This window comes from Corythoichthys intestinalis, chromosome 5 (assembly GCF_030265065.1).
Source record: "Corythoichthys intestinalis isolate RoL2023-P3 chromosome 5, ASM3026506v1, whole genome shotgun sequence".
Classification (NCBI taxonomy): Eukaryota; Metazoa; Chordata; class Actinopteri; order Syngnathiformes; family Syngnathidae; genus Corythoichthys; species Corythoichthys intestinalis.
Genome location: NC_080399.1, coordinates 38,039,834 through 38,058,770, shown reverse-complemented (window position 1 = coordinate 38,058,770; position 18,937 = coordinate 38,039,834). Strand labels below are relative to the sequence as shown.

The 18,937-nt window shown below is 38.9% G+C and overlaps 1 protein-coding gene across 1 annotated transcript in view; it reads right to left on the bottom strand.

The window, feature by feature from the left end:
- Nucleotides 1-6,332: 6,332 nt before the first annotated feature.
- st3gal2 (ST3 beta-galactoside alpha-2,3-sialyltransferase 2) overlaps nt 6,333-18,937 on the bottom strand; it is a 37,630-nt gene continuing 25,025 nt past the window's right edge. The window contains exons 6-10 of the mRNA XM_057837510.1: nt 17,059-17,192; nt 11,988-12,167; nt 11,853-11,898; nt 8,540-8,659; nt 6,333-8,455 (exon numbers count right to left, since the gene is read on the bottom strand). Coding sequence (XP_057693493.1) covers nt 8,282-8,455; nt 8,540-8,659; nt 11,853-11,898; nt 11,988-12,167; nt 17,059-17,192 — 654 coding nt within the window. The 3' untranslated portion in view covers nt 6,333-8,281. The remainder of the gene's footprint in view (nt 8,456-8,539; nt 8,660-11,852; nt 11,899-11,987; nt 12,168-17,058; nt 17,193-18,937) is intronic.

Here is an 18,937-nt window from a genome sequence, read left to right as displayed (position 1 = left end):
CGCTTTGGGTCCACTTTTGTGCGCAAGTTATTTTTTAGACCGAGAGGGGAAGGGAGATAGTTCATTGCTCTTTGCCTTTCACTTGTCCAGCAGTAGGTTCAAGTCGTGTTGATTGTAAAATGTCCCTAGTGTGTTGCTAAGTCCCGTGTGCGTCTATAAGACACGAACCCTCTTTTACTATACAGCCTTCACTGTTGTTGTTTTTGAGATGTTACTAGTTAGCGCCGAGCGCTATGCTAATTAGCAAATTCGCTAACGTGTCGATTTGTGCGTTGTTTGGTGGTGTACAAAAGTTATTCCATATGCAGAACGTGTAAAACTACTACAACTAGAGTTACAACTAGAAACATGCGAAATAGAACAGAAATCTGTGAAAAGAAAGTGTATTAGTTAAATATAGTCTTATTTCTAAAGGCACTTTGTTTGTTTCCAGAAAATGTGGAATTCATTCCACCAGTGTAAATTTTATTGTATTGTTGAGAGAAATAGTAGTACTGCCTTTGAAAAAGCTAATGTTTTTGCACCTTCTTGTGAAAAAGAGCAGCTTAAAGTGCATGTGACACGAAAAAAGCATGTTTATTTCATAATACACGCGGTATTTTATGCTCCTGAATGATATGGACTGCTTGGATGCGTGTGGAAGCGATCGCTATATTTATTTCGTTTTTTGAATCCCGCGCCATGAAAATGAGTGACTTCCGGCTTCGGTCTTGCATTGAGGAGGAGGGCGCTGTGACGTGTACGGGTGAAGGTGTCCTCTTCACTAAACAGCAGTACTATTGTGTATGAGGACTAAGGAATTAGCTGATTTTGCGGATTAATACGTTTATTTTTCGCATCATGCCAGCCAAACGGCTGCAGAAAAATCTTGCTTTATGAGGGAGAGGCGTGTGCTTCTTTTTGGAGTTTCAAAAGGTTCCCATTCACTGTGGATATTGGCAAAAACAAGCCCTACCACTGTGGGACCATTGGACTTACGAGGAAGTGAGTAAACATCTTGTTTTGTATTATGTCAAATATTAATACAGCGATTACAAAGTAAACACTACAAACTTTCTTTAAATAAAGGACTACTTACGTTTGATCATTGATAGGCGTATAAAAAGCTCTCCTCAAGCACATTAGCTGCAAGTTAGCTGCACAACAACTGCAGCCTCCCTCCTCCGGGGAACGAACTGTAAATTGCTCTCCGCCGGGCGGGTTGCTGATCCGCGAAGACAATCGACAACCCAGTCGTCATGTCAAATAATCCGGGCTAGTTATGTGTGATTTTCCGCTTCGAAGACTTTGAAAGTTCACTCAGTTTGGGTTAGCATGTCGGCTAGCTGTCACGCCTCTTGGTTTGTCTACATTCTCCGAAGCCGGGGAAGGGAAATGACATACTATATCCGATTTAGGTGTCATAAAATATCGTTCGGAAGGTGCAACAATAAAGGTGAAGTCGACAGTTTTGACCATTATGGAGTAATTTTGCCATGTCATCTTGAATAAATGGATTTTTATTATTTCTTATTCCATTTAGCACAAGACTGTTATTTGTCATGACCATGCCATTTATTTAGCAATTGGGGAAAATACTTGGATAAAAAGAATATCCTGTAAAAATATTGAAGTAAAGAGACGGAAACAATAACATTTTGCAGCTCTCTTCGTCGCGTTTTCCTCGTTGTGAATAGTTCCCCCTCGACGGGCTGACTGGTCCTTCTCAAGCCATTTATTTAGCTATTGGGGAAAAATACTTGTATAAAAAGAATATCCTGTAAAAATATTGGAGTAGATAGACTGAAACAATGACGTTTTGCGGCTCTCTTCGTCGCGTTTTCCTCGTTCTGAATAATTCCCCCTCAAGGGGCTGAATAGTAAAACCGATGAGCCCAGTCTCCCGCTGACGTCATCCCAGACGCTCGAGCCCTATAATGGTAGGCGTGGCTAACCGGCAGATTAAAAGACTAATTTCTCATCATCTGCGCTTTGCTAAATTGTTGTATATAGTCGAATCGTCTCAAAATATGATTCTAATTCACATAATAATGCTATTTAAGACTTTTTTACTCCTGTCGTATGCTCTTTAAGGTCAGCTGTGTTATATACGGTAGTCATGTTGAGAAATAAGACCTGCCTTTGAAATGGGTAATGTTTTTGCAGCTTTTTGTTGTGTGGGAATGTTTCCATCGTTCCTGTTGAATCATTAGGACATTTTAAATAAATATTGGACATAAATTTGTTTGGCTACTTTACTAATTAATAATGCACAAAGCATCAATAATCGTGATCATCGTCAATACCGTGATCATTGTTCAATCATCGAATCATTGCACCCTGAATCGTATCGTAAAGGAAAGGATGAATGGGGCTGTGTATCGTGAGATTTTGAGTGAAAACCTCCTTCCATCAGCAAGGGCACAGAAGATGAAAGGTGGCTGGGTCTTTCAGCATGACTATAATCCCAAACACACTGCCTGGGAAACAAAGGAGTGGCTTCTTAAGAGACATTTCAAGATCCTGGAGTGGCCTAGCCGGTCTCCAGGTCTCAACCCCTTAGAAAATCTTTAGAGGGAGTCACTGCATCACTGCTCCCGAGGAGATCTGCATGGAGGAATGGACCAAAATACCAGCAACAGAAAATGTTTGACCACTGTCATTGCTGACAAAGGGAATATGACAATACATTGAGATTAACATTTGTTTTTGGCCAAATACTTATTTTCCACCATAATTTCAAATTAAATTCTTTAAAAATCGGATTACAGGATTTCCCCCCCTTCATTTTGTCTCTCATAGTTGAGATATACCTATGATGAAAATTGCAGGCCTCGCTCAACTTTTTAAGTGGGAGACCTTGCACAATAGGTGGCTGACTTAATACTTTTTTTGCCCCACTGTAGCTAATCAGGTCAATGTGTTAACAATGGAGGCTGACTGAAAGATTAAAAAATGATGGTAGATGACTGCTGACTTCTTCATTTTGGCCTATGTGCCATTTAATCTTTTAGGTGATTCGTGATCTTTTATTTCAAGATGACATTAAGTCAAACATATTCCTAATAGTTTTAGGTTTAGTGTGAAATTGCAGACAATGTTAGGTTTTTACACCACTAGGTAAGCAATGTAATGAGTTGCACTGACATTGCTTGTGGTCGTGTGCTAAATGAAGTGCTTGCCGAGCATAGGAGATATGCGATTTAAGACCATTCTTGTGTTTTTCTTCCAGCGACGAAATTTAAATCCAAAACATGCATCATTGTTTGAACACTATGGGCAGGAAACTCCAGTTTGTCTTTGGGTTAGGGCCATTCATTTCACATAATGTTATGAGAGTGCTATTGACCATTATGTGTCACTTGTCAACAAAAATGAAACATTTTCACATGCTGGGCCCTTAATGTAATAGTTGTTTCCCCGAAATAAAACAATTTCAGGGATTAACAGATGAAGTGATAAAGTAAAAGTCATTAACGAGCTTAGCAACATTTCTAATCGAAATGCAAAAAAAAAAAACATTCTGCAGGAGGAATTTGGATATTGACATGAAAAACAAAACTGAAGAGCAAGTCAAACGGTGACTGATCTAAGGCGTGTGGTGGCACTGTCCCCACTCAAGAGACAGCTGGAAGTTTAATTGGCAGGTTGATGAAGCTATCACGTTCATTCCAATAATCAGGAATGAGCTAAACCCACTGGCACACAAAAGTCTGTTTGGAGTGTTTGCGCTGCAGTCCTATCAAACGTGTTTGCTGATGTCCCAGCAGAACTTGCGAAACAACACAAACTGGGCCAGACCAAATGATGCGTCGCTGGCTTTAGCTCTTAAATGAGACTGCCACACACCACACGGGGATGATTAAAAGTCTGATCCCCAACCAGCGTGCATCACAGTCAAAACAGTGTCCTCCTGGAACTTTCACTGCGTGGGGATTCTGGCAAATTCCTTCTCTCAATTCCCAGTAACAACTTAGTGTGCGAGGTCATCCCCATACAGGGTTTTAAAAGATCCGTTTCTTCCATCAAACTGGGCAATGCCTCTATTTGATTGCCACTTTCTTAGAAATCAACGTCTTAAAGGGAACCTCGGACTTAAAGACTTGTAGGCTCTAATAAGTCACAATTGTTCTCATTTACTAAAATATGTTATTAGAAACACATTAAATATTGCTATTGATTTAAAAATCTTTAATATTTAGTTTATGTTTTGACTTACGGAGGGCGCTCGGGGTGATGACGTAGATTATCACTGTCACTCGACGAGTACTACAGGGTTTCTGCAATTCATTATACGATGTCCAACACATGCGCTCATCGGTTAAAGCGGCGAGTACTTACTATTTGTTTTTTTATTGAATCTTTTATTACCTTTTCATTGCCTCAAAATACTTTTTGCATGTGCTTCCCTCTCATACTTTTAAGCAAGGGAGTAGGTTTGGTTTCAATATTGATAGGGACGATATAACAGCATAACCTGCATTTACCCGTTTTGCTGGGGACGGGACATTAATAAGACCAAAAAGATTGAGTGAACGGCGGTCAGGGCTACATTACATACATACAATAAGAACCTAATTAATTGATAGGCTAAGCCCGCCTCCACATTTGGTCCGGCCCCCTAAACAATTTTTATTTTATTTTTTTCCAATAGTGTTATTTATTTCCTGGCTTTTTTCTGTGAAGAACCCAGAGGGTTATTTGGTTATTATCTATTTAATTGTGATATTATATTATAATATATTATATTATATTATTTTTATATCATTTACTTTTGTTCCATGAAGAATCCAGAAAGGGTTATTTGATTGTGGCTTTTTGAAAAACAATAAATTTTTACATTTAGGCACTCCTGCAATCGTCACACTTTTTCTATTACAAACTGACCCGGCCCCTCATCAAGAGAAGGGAAAAGTTATGTGGCCCTCACAGGAAAAGGTTTGGGGACCCCTGGGCTAAACGATTAATGCAAAATAACTACTAACTTTCACAATACAAATTCACAGTATAACGTCTTAATCTGATAATTTTTCTTAAATCTAGTCGAATAATTTTCTCCATCTTGTTTTGAGTGTTAAAGGCTAGTTAACAGATTATTGCGTCAGATTTTTCCTAGTAAAGATTGCTATTTGTTCTTACTAAGCCCTTACATCTAAAAGTTGGTCATTTTTACCTAAATCAAAAGAACATTTCTGACAAACATGTTTTTTTTTACAAAATTAAATATACAAACTTTTTGCTCGTCTGTTAAGCTTATTTTCAGCTAGCTATTTTTGTTATTTCAAGAAATCGAATAAAATGTACTTGAAGCAGTGGTAGATAATTTTACTTATTTCTAGTAGATTTACACTGAAAACAAGGGAAGTTTTTTTTTTCTCTTTTCTCCCAGTTTTAAGGAGGTTGGTTTTTGCAGTGCAAATGTATTGGTTCAGGTGATACACTGTTCCATTCAAACCTTTGTTTTCAAAAACTACTAAAGAAACATTTTGAAAACTTACAGAAAAAATGTCTGGATTTTTTAAAATCAAATTGAAATCACAATATTTGAACACAAATTATATTATAATATTAATATTAATTAATATTAAAATATTAACATACATAAGAAATAAAAACTTGTTGATCATCTCTTAGGTATCCGCAAATACAAAAATATATATATATATTTGTCTTAATACCACTTAAAATTGTCTGTCTAAATAAATATAACAAAAAAACTTCTTAGACAGGAAATAACAAAAATCATAAGCGAAATTAAGGGGGGTGACTGGCCCCTCCTGGTGGCCGAAAAGTGTCATTGCATGAAATTGACTTTCCTATATAGTATATAAAACTTGTAAAGCAATAAAACTGCAACACAAATGATTGAAAAAAAAAAAATTATAATGGGTCAAAATGATTTTTCGAACATATCATGTGCACCTTAGATGGTCATTTGCTTTGCATATAATTTTCAACAACAACAAAAATATTAGGGGAGGAAAATTTAATTTTTCAAATGATTTTTTTCTTTGATTGAATTTTTTTTTTTGGATTGAATCAACCTTATTTGGGATTGAATGATTTAGACACAAATGTCCTACCCATAATATGGCCCAAACACAAAAAGGATTGCTTGTTCGAATGCAAATTTTTCAATCTCAAATATCTTTTTGCGTTAAAAAACGTTTTCTACGATTGAAATGTTTCTTTTTTAAGTGATTTTCTTTTTGAAAATATATATTTTTTTGAAGCAACTTATTTTTTGATTGAATAATAAAGACAAAAACGTCCTAGCCAAAATGTGGCCCGAACACAAATCAACATTACTTCAATCAAAAAAGTTGCTTAAATCAAAAAAAAAAAAAAAAAAAAAAAAAAAAAAAAAAAAACTTAAATACGATCAAAAAAAAAAAAATCAAAAATAGCTTTCACATGCTTTTTTTTTCTGAGTTTCAAATTTATTTTTGCATTCGAACACATTTTTTTGGGGGATTGAATCGACTTTTTTTGATTGAAGCAACTTTTTTTTGGATTGAATAATAAAGACACAAATCTACCTTCATATGGCTCCGACCAGGGGATACAATTTTTGACTGGGGTAACTACATTGGCACGACACCGGCAAGCGTACCATTTTCAATGGTTGACGATATTGGCGAAAAGTATTGCCAAAGCACCCTGATTTAGAATTCCCCTCAAGAATGTTGGAAAACAAAAAATACTCATTGTCATCTTATTATTATAAATATTCTTGTAAATTAATTTTATTGCTGACGCTGTGTTTCAGGCTCATCAACATGTTGTTACCCCCATGTCCCAAAAGTCAAACTCTGCCTATGACAAAAATACAAATGGAGCCTTCCTTCAGGTAAAACACTACTATCATCAGCCAATCAAATGAGCGTTTGAGTGGGGAAAACGGACTGGCACATTCAGCAAGTGAAAATGGGTCAATGTAAGTCTGAACATAAATAAAGTACTGTAATTACATTAATGGTAGGGGAAACTCTATCCTTACAACATATGGGAAGACATTTTAAATTACCTATATACAGTAACTGAAGTTATTATACAATGCAAATAAGGTTGCTTAAAAGTTGGTGGGGACAATTTGAGCATCTTGAAAAGTTGATAGTGTTACTATGTCCCTACCGTCCCTATGCAAACCTACGCCCTTGCTTTTAAGCATTGTGTTTTCTTGTGATAGCTTTAAAGCAGATTGTTGATATGTTGACCACATTAGTCACGCAGCATATTTAAACCACCCCTATTTGATATTACTACATTTAAGTATTTTCTTAAGGCATCATCAGTATGTTCTGTCTGTATGCATCTAAACAAAACAAGCTGAAAGCGCATGGTAGACTTTGGGTGTCAAATTCGCCTCTTGTAACACGTTTCGCCGGTGTAGTACATTTTGGCAGAACACCAGTTTGTTGTTTTCCTACTCTTGTCACGTCTCATCCCGTCTTTCCTGTTCATTTTGCTTTTGCTGCTCGTTTTGTGAAATATCGACAGTGCTGTCATGCTCATTAATGTTACTCTTAGGTTCAAATTGAAAGGGTTGAACAGATTACATATTTATGTTGCGAGAGTCTTACTCTGGAAGCCCGGCAGCGTAACCATGTGACGTCACCGCCCTGTGACGTCAACAACAATGGCGACCAACTAGTTAAACAAATTTTACAAATTGTACAAAAACGAAAACATACAGAGTGCTTTCAATACCAAATTATTTTAACTCATAATAACGTCTATCTTTTATGAACTACAAGTCTTTTTAGCCGTGGATCCCTTTAAAATAATCGCCAAAGTTATTTTCCCACCCCAATTTTTCAGGAAACGAAAAAATGAATCATTTGAGGATTTTTGGAAATTTACGAACAATTTTGAGTTTTCATGCAAAAAATTGACTGGCAATTGTTTTAAGAGGGTGACAAAATGGAAAATCTCACTGTCTGCCTGCCCGCACACCTACAATCTTGCATTGTGTTGGTCAACATCCACAGCTCTGTAGTTTGTTGCTAGTGGAAACACTGGCTGAAGAACAATTTTCCACTAGCGTGCTGATGGTGCTATTTCTTGCTCGAGGCAATCCGTATCTACAGAAATGGTGGGGGATTAAATCCATGGAGAACGTGACAGAATGTAACAGTTCGATCTCAAGCCCTCTCTCAATGCCAAGCTCAGCAGTGGTCAATGTCATGTAAGTTTGACGTCTTGATTTTTCACTCCTGAGTTGAAGTTCATGATTACAAAACACTGCCTGGATCCACCGTCTCAGGCTAAACCTGTTTCATGAAGTGAGGGTCGGTGTTGATCATTTCCCCGGGTAGACTGTGATTTTTCCGGCCTCAGCCAATCGTTGGATGATCTGTGCTTCAAAGTCGGCATCGTGGACACCAGTCTTTCGGAATTCTCCAGCGTATCGGTTCTGCTCCCAGTAGTGGTGCCAGTTTCCCCGACCGTCCGCCCCAAATCCAAACACGTTCACCTAGAAGAGTCAGCATTCAAAGTCCGTGAAAAGTTCTCAGGGTAAGGACATTGCAGTTGCAAGATGTTAACGGTCTTTATTGACCTCATCGCAAACGTGCAGGGCGAAGAAAAGCACCAGCATGCCTGTGGATGGGTAGCGGCCGTGATGCCTGGTCCAATGATCGTGAATATATTTAAAGAATGCTGGGTTGAAGATTTGGACCTGGTTAAAGACAAGGTAAGATAACAAAGCTTGTGTAGTTGCTGAAACAAATTAAATCAACATAGCCGTATGGGAAAAAGATGTCATTTACTTGGATTCTATGATTGAAGATTAAACATTTTTACCTTGTTGAACGCTACCTGAGGTCTAACTTACAAGCAGAATCAACTCTTTCAGTGCCAGCCATTTTCCAGGGAAAAAAAACAGACAAAAACTAGTACACCAGACAATTTTCATGCTTTTTCAGGCGACTGGGTTTGATGAAGCTGCAGGGATACCACAGGTGGGTTAGGACACTTTGGGCACTTTCACAACGTCGGTGTGTGATGCGTTAAAATCAAGAGGGAGCCGGCACGGGACTGTACGGCCCTGTTCCGGCTCCCCCTGGAGGTATGAATGAGTACTGTATGGAGGTGCCAGGGTGAAAGATATTTACAGTGCAAAGCGAAGAGCTAAGAGGCAGGTTCCCGCAAGTGTGGCCCTGTCGCCAGAACCACCGGCCGCAGGGCGGGAGAAGCACCCGGTCCCCGACCAACCACCCCAGCAACCCCCCCCCCCCCCCTGCCGCCCAGGTACCCACCCGCATAGGTGCCACCCCGAGCGCCGGAGACCAGGGGATATCCACCCCACCGGCAGGGGAAAACAAGCCCCACCTCAGGCCCCATGGGCCCCAGGAGGCCCTGCCAACAGAGGGGCAGCAGCAGCCGCTGCAGGCCCGGATAGGCGGATGGGCCAATCCATTTGAAGTGGGAGGGCTGGCAGCGTATAAAAGAATATTTATTCTTTGCAATGCCTCCCACTTCAAATGGACTGGACAACTACTAGTGATAAATTAATTTAAATTTATAGCAGAAGGATGAAAAGAACTGGAGTTAATTATGAGTTTGTTTTATGCCTGAATGGCAATATCATTTCCTTCAAAATTAGTGACTTTATCACATCCATTCAAATGAACTACTGTACACAGAAGAAAAGAAGGTACCGTTTGAGTTTCACAACTAGATTCTTAAATTTAAGGCAAAGAATGAGGCAGATATTCAAATAACTTGAAAGTACAGTGATCCCTCGCTACTTCGCGCTTCAAACTTCGCGCCCTCAGTCTATCGCGGATCCGCGTCACTGTCGCTTCCTCCCTCTCTCTTTGCTCTCTGATTCCCCAGGCAAGCACTGCGTGTAAAGATGTCCCGATCAATCGGCATCCGATCACGTCATTTTCAAAGTATCGGAATCGGCAAAAAAAAATATCGGACATGCCTTTTTTTAATATATATATATATTTTTTAATTAAATCGTTTTCTAATTGTATTTAACGTTACAGACAAAATGTCTTACACTCATCCAGAGTCTTTAGTTTTGGCTTAAAGTAGGGCTATCAAATTTATCGCATTAACTGCGGTAATTAATTTTTTAAAAATTAATAAAGTTAAAATATTTAACGCAATTAACGCATGCGCTGCACGACCCACACACGCATTGTCGTGTTCAATCTATAATGGCGCCGTTTTACCAAATATAGAGCTAAAAGGCAGCGTAAAATGAGTAGAGTGAATTTTGGCAGCCTTTGGAACTTTTTTTTAATTGGCTAAAGCCTTACTATCCCACTGTCAACAATTAGAAATATCGTGGGAAGCAATGTAGGGAAGTAACGTAGTAGTTGATCTTTTTCTTAACACCCTATGTTATTTCGCAACGCAGAGAAGATGTATCAATTGGTGCCACTACGCACAGTCTTGGTTGCACTTCCCATCATGCATTTGGGCAGAACAGTTAAATGGCTACAATATCATTTACTGAAAGCTCAACAAATACACTAGATGGCAATATTTAGTCACAATATACAAAGTCACATTTATCCTTTAAGAATCACAAGTCTTTCTATCCGTGGATCCCTCTCACAGAAAGAATGTTAATAATGTAAATGCCATCTTGAGGATTTATCGTCATAATAAACAAATACAGTACTTATGTACTGCATGTTGAATGTATATATTCGTCCGAGTTTTATTCATTTTTTTCTTAATGCATTGCCAAAATGTATATGATTGTGAAAAATTATCGGGAATGATTGGAATTGAATCGGGAGCAAAAAAAAAAAGCAATCGGATCAGGAAATATCGGGATCGGCAGATACTCAAACTAAAATGATCGGGATCGGATCGGGAGCAAAACAACATGATCGGAACAACCCTAATAGTCTGCGTGCATTGGAGTTGCTTATTGAAATTAACGATGATTGCGCCGCACATGTCAAGCATCGTTTAACTGCCAATAAATGTTAACAGGTTTGATATCTGTGTGCGTACGCGGGTGGGGAAAGATAGGGAAGCGCGTGCTGTAATGTGTGTGCGTGGCGAGGTTAGAGGCAGCCGGCCCGGCGTGATTGTCCACAAGGTACACAGTGATCGAGAGCAGTTTGTGATCACAAGTTACACCAAGGGAGGTAACAGTGTGTATGTGAGAGGATTTGGTGCGAGGCTCTGTGTGCGCATTCCGGGGAGTGTATGCGTGTGTATACAAAAGAAAACATTTTTTACAAGACAATATATATAAATATATATATTTTTAAAATACTACTTTTGAAAAAAGTGAAAAAATATGTCTTATATGTATCTCTTTCCAATGATAAATCTGAATAAATCCATTGTACACACACACAAAAAAAAAAAAATTGGGTGGGCCGGGGGTGTGCTACTTCGCGGTTTTTCACTTATCGTGGCAGGTTCTGGTCCCCATTAATCGCGAAAAACGAGGGATCACTGTACTTGTTAAGACTCTCCTCCACATTAAAAAAAAAATGGCATTGCGACTCCACGCTTGGATTCTGCTTGACTGATTTTTACATCATTGGCACTGGAAGAGGAAATGATTCCACTTTTCTAATCTACAGGTAACATTCAGCGCCAACAAACAAGGCTTTAGACCGCTCTTGGTAAATCTTTCAAATCCAGACTTTTGGTTATATTCCAAAATGGGCTGTAAACCCGTGTTGGTGCTCAAGCAAAGATATTCTCCAAGAAGTCACCACATGGTGGGGATTATGTGGAGTTTATCTATTTTCGTGGATTAAAGAGTGAGCGGAAGATTAGTTAAAACAAAGGGATGGTTTCTTCCCTAACTAATCCCCTATCAACAAAGGGGACATACAGTAATTGCAGGAAAGAAGTTTGTGTGCATATTTACAGTCAAAGCTTACCTTGTCTTTATCCACACGAAGAAATTGCTTCACTGGAGCGTACGTGCTATGGGAAAGACATGTTGCATTAACATTCTGTCAGATGGATTGATAGAGGACATATTCCTGCCGCCCAGGTGTAAGAAGCGCACTTACAATCGTATCTGGCCGGTAGAGAGCGCACTGGTAATCCAAACCAGATCTAGTGTTTTAAAAGGAACCAGGACAAAGCTGACATTGGCCGCAAGGTTCTTGGCGCTCTCTGGATACATGAAGTGGTGAGTGGTGCGGCTGCCGGCGTCTTCCTCATAACCAACCGTAGGGGCCAAGTTTATCCTAATGGTGCAAGAAGAGCACTGGGTGAGAACTCATTGGCTGCTACAAATTGCGATAGTCGTCAAATCTATTTGATCTGGGATGGCTGGTATCATCAATAACACATGGGACTGTAGCATATTCTTTCTAGATTCCTCATCTAGTATAACAACATTAATTTCTCAAAGTCAAGACTGCGAATTAAAACTGTAAAATACAAGGTCTTAGGTTTGCATAGGGATGGTAGGGACAAAACTTTTCAGGAGGCTCAAATTTCCCCACCAACTTTTAAGCAACTTTATTTGCATTACATAATGTGTTCAGTTATATAGGTCATTGTTTTCCCACCCTACCATTATTAAGTGAATTATTTTCATTATTTTCAGACTTACATTTACCCCTTTTTTACTTGCTGAATGTGCCATTCCATGTTTTTTTTTTCCTCAAACGCACGTTTGATTGGCTGATGACTTGACACCCCCACCCTCCAACACACACACACACACAACTCTCCATACAGAATTACGTTACATGGGAGGGATATTAGAAGTTTTTTTTGGCCAGCAGCCCTCTGTAAGTAATGTAAAACCTAATTGTTGTGAAACGCACTACTAATTTTACTACTCAAAGTCTGACCTGTATCACGGTTTAGCATTACCATTACATTAAATTGTGTGAACTTGTTAACGGAGTAGGAGGCTGCTTAGGAGAAGTGTCCTTCTGTATGTGTTTTCTACTATGTTAACATTAGTTAAACTGTGAGAAATATAGTGAACTCTGCTCAGCTGTAAGAAATTTAGTCTACTAAGGATTACTCCGTTCTTCCCAGTTTTCATTTTTATTTTATTTTGCTTATGTGGTCTTAAAGCAACCCAAAGGAGCTTTCATTTTTTGTTGAGTTAGACTGTGCTTGTGGACAAAAGCAGAAGTGTTTTTTGTGAAAGAAGGCTCCATTTTTTTTTTTTTTTTTAATTCCCTGACTAAGAAGATTTTTTTTTTTTGTATTTCACTTATATGGATGGACAATTTTGAGTGGTATTAAGACAAATGTTTATTTTTATTTCCATTCCTTGATACTTAAGAGATGATTAACACGTTTATATTTCTTGTGTATGTTAATATAATTTGTGTTCAAAATTTCAAATAATGAAGTTTAAACTTTCTAATAAAATCCAGACATTTATTCTGAAGGTTTTCAAAATGTTTCTTCAGTAGTTTTTGAAAACAAAGGTTTGAATCAAACGGTGTATCACCTGAACCAATACATGTACACTGCAAAAACCCACCTCCTTTAAAGTGCCTGTGACACGAAAAAGCATGTTTATGTCATAATACAGCCGGTATTTTATGCTCCTGACTGAAATGGATGGCTTAGATGTGTGTGGAAGCGATCGCTATATTTATTTAGTTTTTTTAAAATCCTGTGCCATGAAAATGAGAGACTTCCGGCAACAGTCTTGAGTTCAGAAAGAGGGCGCTGTGACGTGTACGGAGGAAGGAGTCCTCTTCACTATACAGCCGTACTGTTGTATGAGAAGGACTAAGGATTCAGCTGATTTTGCGGATTAATACGATTATTTTTCGCATCACGCCAGCCAAACGGCTGCAGAAAAATCATGCTGTAGGAGGGAGAGGCGTGTGCGCTTTTTTGGGGTTTCAAAAGGTTCCCATTCACCGGTGGATATTGGCCAAAACAAGCCCTACTACTATGGGACCATGGGACTTACGAGGAAGTGAGTAAACATCGTGTTTTGTATTATGTCAAATACTGGGATCATTTTAATATGTAGGTGGTTTGCATTTTATGGCTGACATGCTCCTTGTCCCCTCGGCAGACGACCGACAGCTTGTCGCACATCGGCAGAGCACTACTAATATACTCGGCTTATTCCCCTCTTCATTCAAGTGCCCAGTGTTCTGTCAAATTTTCCGACCGATCAGAAATGCAACTTTGAGTTAAAAATAGCCGCGAATACAGCGATTACAAAGTAAACGGCACCACCTTTCTTTAAATAAAGGACTACTTACGTTTGATCATGGATTGGCATGTCATTGTCATTGATTGGCAGCGGTCATTGTCCAGCTGCTTCCCCGGCGAGCTCCCCTTCCGTAGTAGCTAGGAACTAGCTGTAAATTGCTCTCCACCGGGCGGTTTGCCAATCGGCATAGACTATCGACAACCCAGTCATCATATGAAATGATCCTGGCTAGTTATGTGTGATTTTCCGCTTCGAAGACTTTGAAACATCACTCGGTTCGGGTTAGCATGTCGGCTAGCTGTCATGCCTCTTGGTTTGTTTACATTTTCCGAAGCCGGGGAAGGGAAATGACATAAGCCCGATTTAGGTGGCATAAAATATCGTTCGGGAGGTGTGACAGTAAAGGTGAAGTCGACAGTTTTGACCATTATGGAGTAATTTTGCCATGTCGTCTTGAATAAATGGATTTTTATTATTTCTCATTCCATTTAGCACAAGACTGTTATTTGTCATGACCATGCCATTTATTTAGCTATTGGGGAAAAATACTTAGATAAAAAATAATATCCTGTAAAAATATTGTAGTAGAGATACTGAAACAATGACATTTTGCGGCTGTCTTCGTCACGTTTTCCTCGTTCTGAATAATTCCCCCTCAACGGGCTGACTGGTCCTTCTCAAGCCATTTATTTAGCTATTGGGGAAAATACTTGGATAAAAATAATATCCTGTAAAAATATTGGAGTAGAGAGACCGAAACAATGACATTTTGCAGCTCTCTTGTGTTTTCCTCGTTGTGAATAATTCCCCCTCAGTGGGCTGCATACTAAATCAGATGAAATCGTGACTCCGCTGACGTCATCCACCTGTTGGGGACGCTAGAGCCCTATAATGGTAGATGTGGCTAACCAGCAGATTAAAAGACTAATTTCTCGTCATCTGCGCTTTGCTAAATTGTTGTATATAGTCGAATCGTCTCAAAATATGATTCTAATTCACATAATAATCCCATTTGAGACTTTTTTTTCGTGTCGTACGCACTTTATACTGAATAAATAAATAAATTCCCTTGTTTTTTTGTGTAAATCTACTATAAATAAGTGAAATTATCTGCCAGTGCTTCATGTAAATCTTGCTCAGATTACTTGAAATAAGAAAAATAGCTAGCTGAAAATAAGCTTAACAGTCTTATTTTAAGCAAAGAGTTTGTATATTCAAACTTAAAAAAACATGTTTGTCAGAAATGTTCTTAATTCAATAATACAACTAGCTAACAATAGCACCACCATATTCATAGTTAGTGTAGGTGTTCAATGTATTTGTTGTTGTTGTTTGTGCTTCTGTCTCTCTCTCTCTCTCTCTCTCTCCTTTTCTTCTGTTCCCCCATAACCCCTTCCTGTTCGTTGCTTTCTCCTAATAAACAAGGTACGTTGAGTGATCACAATGGAAGGATGCCATAATCCCATGTGATATATTAAAACTGTTTTCAAATCTCCATTCTCTGTGTCAAGCAGCTGAACAGGACAGGTTAAAGAAAAAAAAAGTTCTTAATTCAAGAATATATATATATATATATATATATATATATATATATATATATATATATATATATATATATATATATATATATATATATATATATATATATATATATTTATTATTTCAAAGTACTTTTTTCTTGATTTAGGTGAAACATGACTGACTTTTACATGTATATGCTTAATAAGAATAAATGGTAATATTTACTAAAAGTAAGTGGAAGAATCTGACCCATTCATCTGTTAACTTGCCTTTAAAACTCAAAACAAGATGAAAATTATTCGACTAGATTTATGAAAAATTATCAGATTAAGATTAATTTGCAGTGTGAAAGTTAGTATAGTTCAATACAGATTTATTTTGAATCAGTCATCAAGCCTATCAATTAATTAGGTTCTTATTGGAGACAAATGTAGCCCTGACTGCCTTTCACCCAATCTGTTTAGTTTTATTAATGTCCCGTCCCCAGCAAAATGTGTACATTCAGGTTATACTGTTATATCGTCCCTACCAACATTGAGATCAAACCTACGCCCTTGGTAAAATGTATTGGATAATGATGAAAGCTGGTTGAGCGCTGCAGTTTTATGTACCCAAGAAAGTGTCTAGCCACAGTGAATAAAGCATTTCGTCCAGACAGGCAAGAAGTGGGCGGCAGTGGTTGCGAGCCAGAGCTCATTTTAAATACAAAATAGAGTTGAAATGCAGAAATGAGAACAGGGAAGATGATGTTAGAGTTGGGCGTGGAGCTGCCCACACTCGTCTACTTAAAATGCAAAATGTTTATTTTCAAAAAAAAGACACTGCAGACAAGGTTGCTCAACACTGTGGAGTGCAGACCTGGCAAACTCAGCTGAATAATTCGAAACATATCTGTTCCTCGGACAAGTTGAATAGTTGCATTAACCAAAAAGTTCACCAAGTGCATGAGTCCCTCCCATCAATCTGTTTTTGAGTTTTTTGATTACTTAAAGCTCCTGTTTTGCATTGAGGAGGTCAGTCATTGTTACATATTGCTAGTGATGTAACAATCCAACTCCAAACATGTTTTATCTCCGGGATTTGCCATTGGCACAAGACAAAGGAAGGACTAGATTGAGGCCAAAGGATTTATTCTGAATGCCTTCAAGACCAATGCAGTATTATAATTCAGTGATTCAACTTAGGATTCTGAACCTACCAAGAAGCTGATGACCCGCAACCCCACCCAGCCCCGATACCAAAGAACAAACAAAATGTTAAGATTAAATATTGCAATGGAGGCACATCTGTTTCCTTTCCCTTTCAGTCCTTATGATGTAACTTTAATGACGGTGTATTCAGCCATCTGCCTCCTCACTTTCTTATCCCATCTAATACACTTGCCATGTAACCACACAATTCAGTCCTCTTACCTCATGATGTAGTTATGTCCATCTATGGTCGGCCCATATCCTGCCCCACGCAGATTCCCAGAATTCCCAACTACGGCACACCGTAGGCATCGGCCCGGATCCCATGAGCCATACGGGGATCGGCCAGGAATCACCTGGCACATTGATTAGAAGGCATTATGAAACTTCAGAAGAAATAAACCACTAGGAGCCCTTGATAATATTAATCATTAATAACTGTTTTGTACATTAGTGGACTGAAATTCACCATAATGCACTGGCTTTAAATAAAGCAAGTAAAGAACCTCCCAGAAATACACATGTAAACATGATAAAGTGGTACCTCTACATACAATCGCTTCGACACACGATCTTTTCGACATCCGATGTAAACTTTGACTCACCATTTGTTTCTACATCTGACGACATGCTCGAAATATGATGATTTATGACAGCGCCGCAGTTTCTTTGTTTTCCCGCAAGACGGACGCACGGTGGATTTTCTTGTGAGGGAATCAACATGGGTTCCAAGAATGTTAGTGCAGGTGGTGAAAATAAGGAAAAAGATGAGGCTTACAATTGAATTGAAGATGGAAATGAGAGAAAACTATTGAGCGTGGTGTGCGCATCCGTGAACTGGCTCAACAATATGGCTGTAGAATGTCGATGATCTCCACGGTCCTCCTCCGACGGTTCGCCAGTCTTAATAAGTTAAGGTGACAATTATTATCGTGGCAACATCACTAAAAATCGCCAGCTTCGTCAGGTTGTTAATCATTTAATCATCAGAACCTTTACAACACAACATGCCTACTGTCCGCCGCAGCTGAACAAAGTGAAAGTAAAAAGTCAGCCACGCGGTGCGTTCAGGTACAGCACGCAAAACACATCCGCCACATTAGAACCCCATTTGTTACATTATACAGGTATTATTATTACTATTATAGTCAGGGGTGCACATAATTTTTTTGCCCAGGTTCTCAGAGGAGGACCTGGAGATGTGACTTGGTCCTCATTGAGCTTGAGAGCCGACCCGCCTGATGCGATAAATTTATGACAAGCTTTACTTAGAGCCAATTAAAAAACATGCATGGTAGGCTGAGTGAACTTTAATTAATTATATTAACAATTAATGTTTGATTAACATCAACTGGCACAACAAAATTGCCATTACTTTGAAGTGAAATGTAAAGAAATAAAAAGCACCAATTCAAAATAAAGGGCATTATGCGGCTCCCACATTAACTCCAAGCCTTTTTAAAAGTTGGATGTCCTCCTTATAAGACCTCATTGAACGTGCATGTTTAGCTTTGTAAAATGCGAGCAAAAACACGTTTGTCAGTGCATGTCGCTGTTCATTACCTTTATTCCGCCACTTGTCCATAGGGCGAGTGGGGTCCTGTTTGACATCGATAGTTTGCTTAATTGCCACATGCGCTGTTTTTTTCGTGCTTTTCAAAGTTTGGATGGCTGAAATTCTTTGACCCTACATAAAATGCGCTGCTCTTATCGGCGACATTGGGATTCTAACGGCACATTTTGTACCGCATTTCTGTGCGAGCCTCATTTGCTTCTAGCCATGGTACCACCTGTAGCCACTTTTCAGCAAAAGTCCTTTTTTTCGGTAGCTCCGGTGACGTCTCTGTCGTCTGTCTGTCTTTTGACGGGGGTGGGGGAACACGGAAGTAATTACTCAGTGTGGCCTGCCTCTTCGACATTTCGAGAAGTTATTTTCTCGTGTCCGCCGCAGCCATCGGTACGCAAAAGCGTATGGAAGCCGTTGAGGGCCAGCGCGTTTGTCTACGTCCAGTACGCATGCGCGCATGCGGACCACTTATGTGCACCCCTGATTATAGTTTTAGTAATAATTTGGATCAATTCTGCTGGCTCTCATAATTAC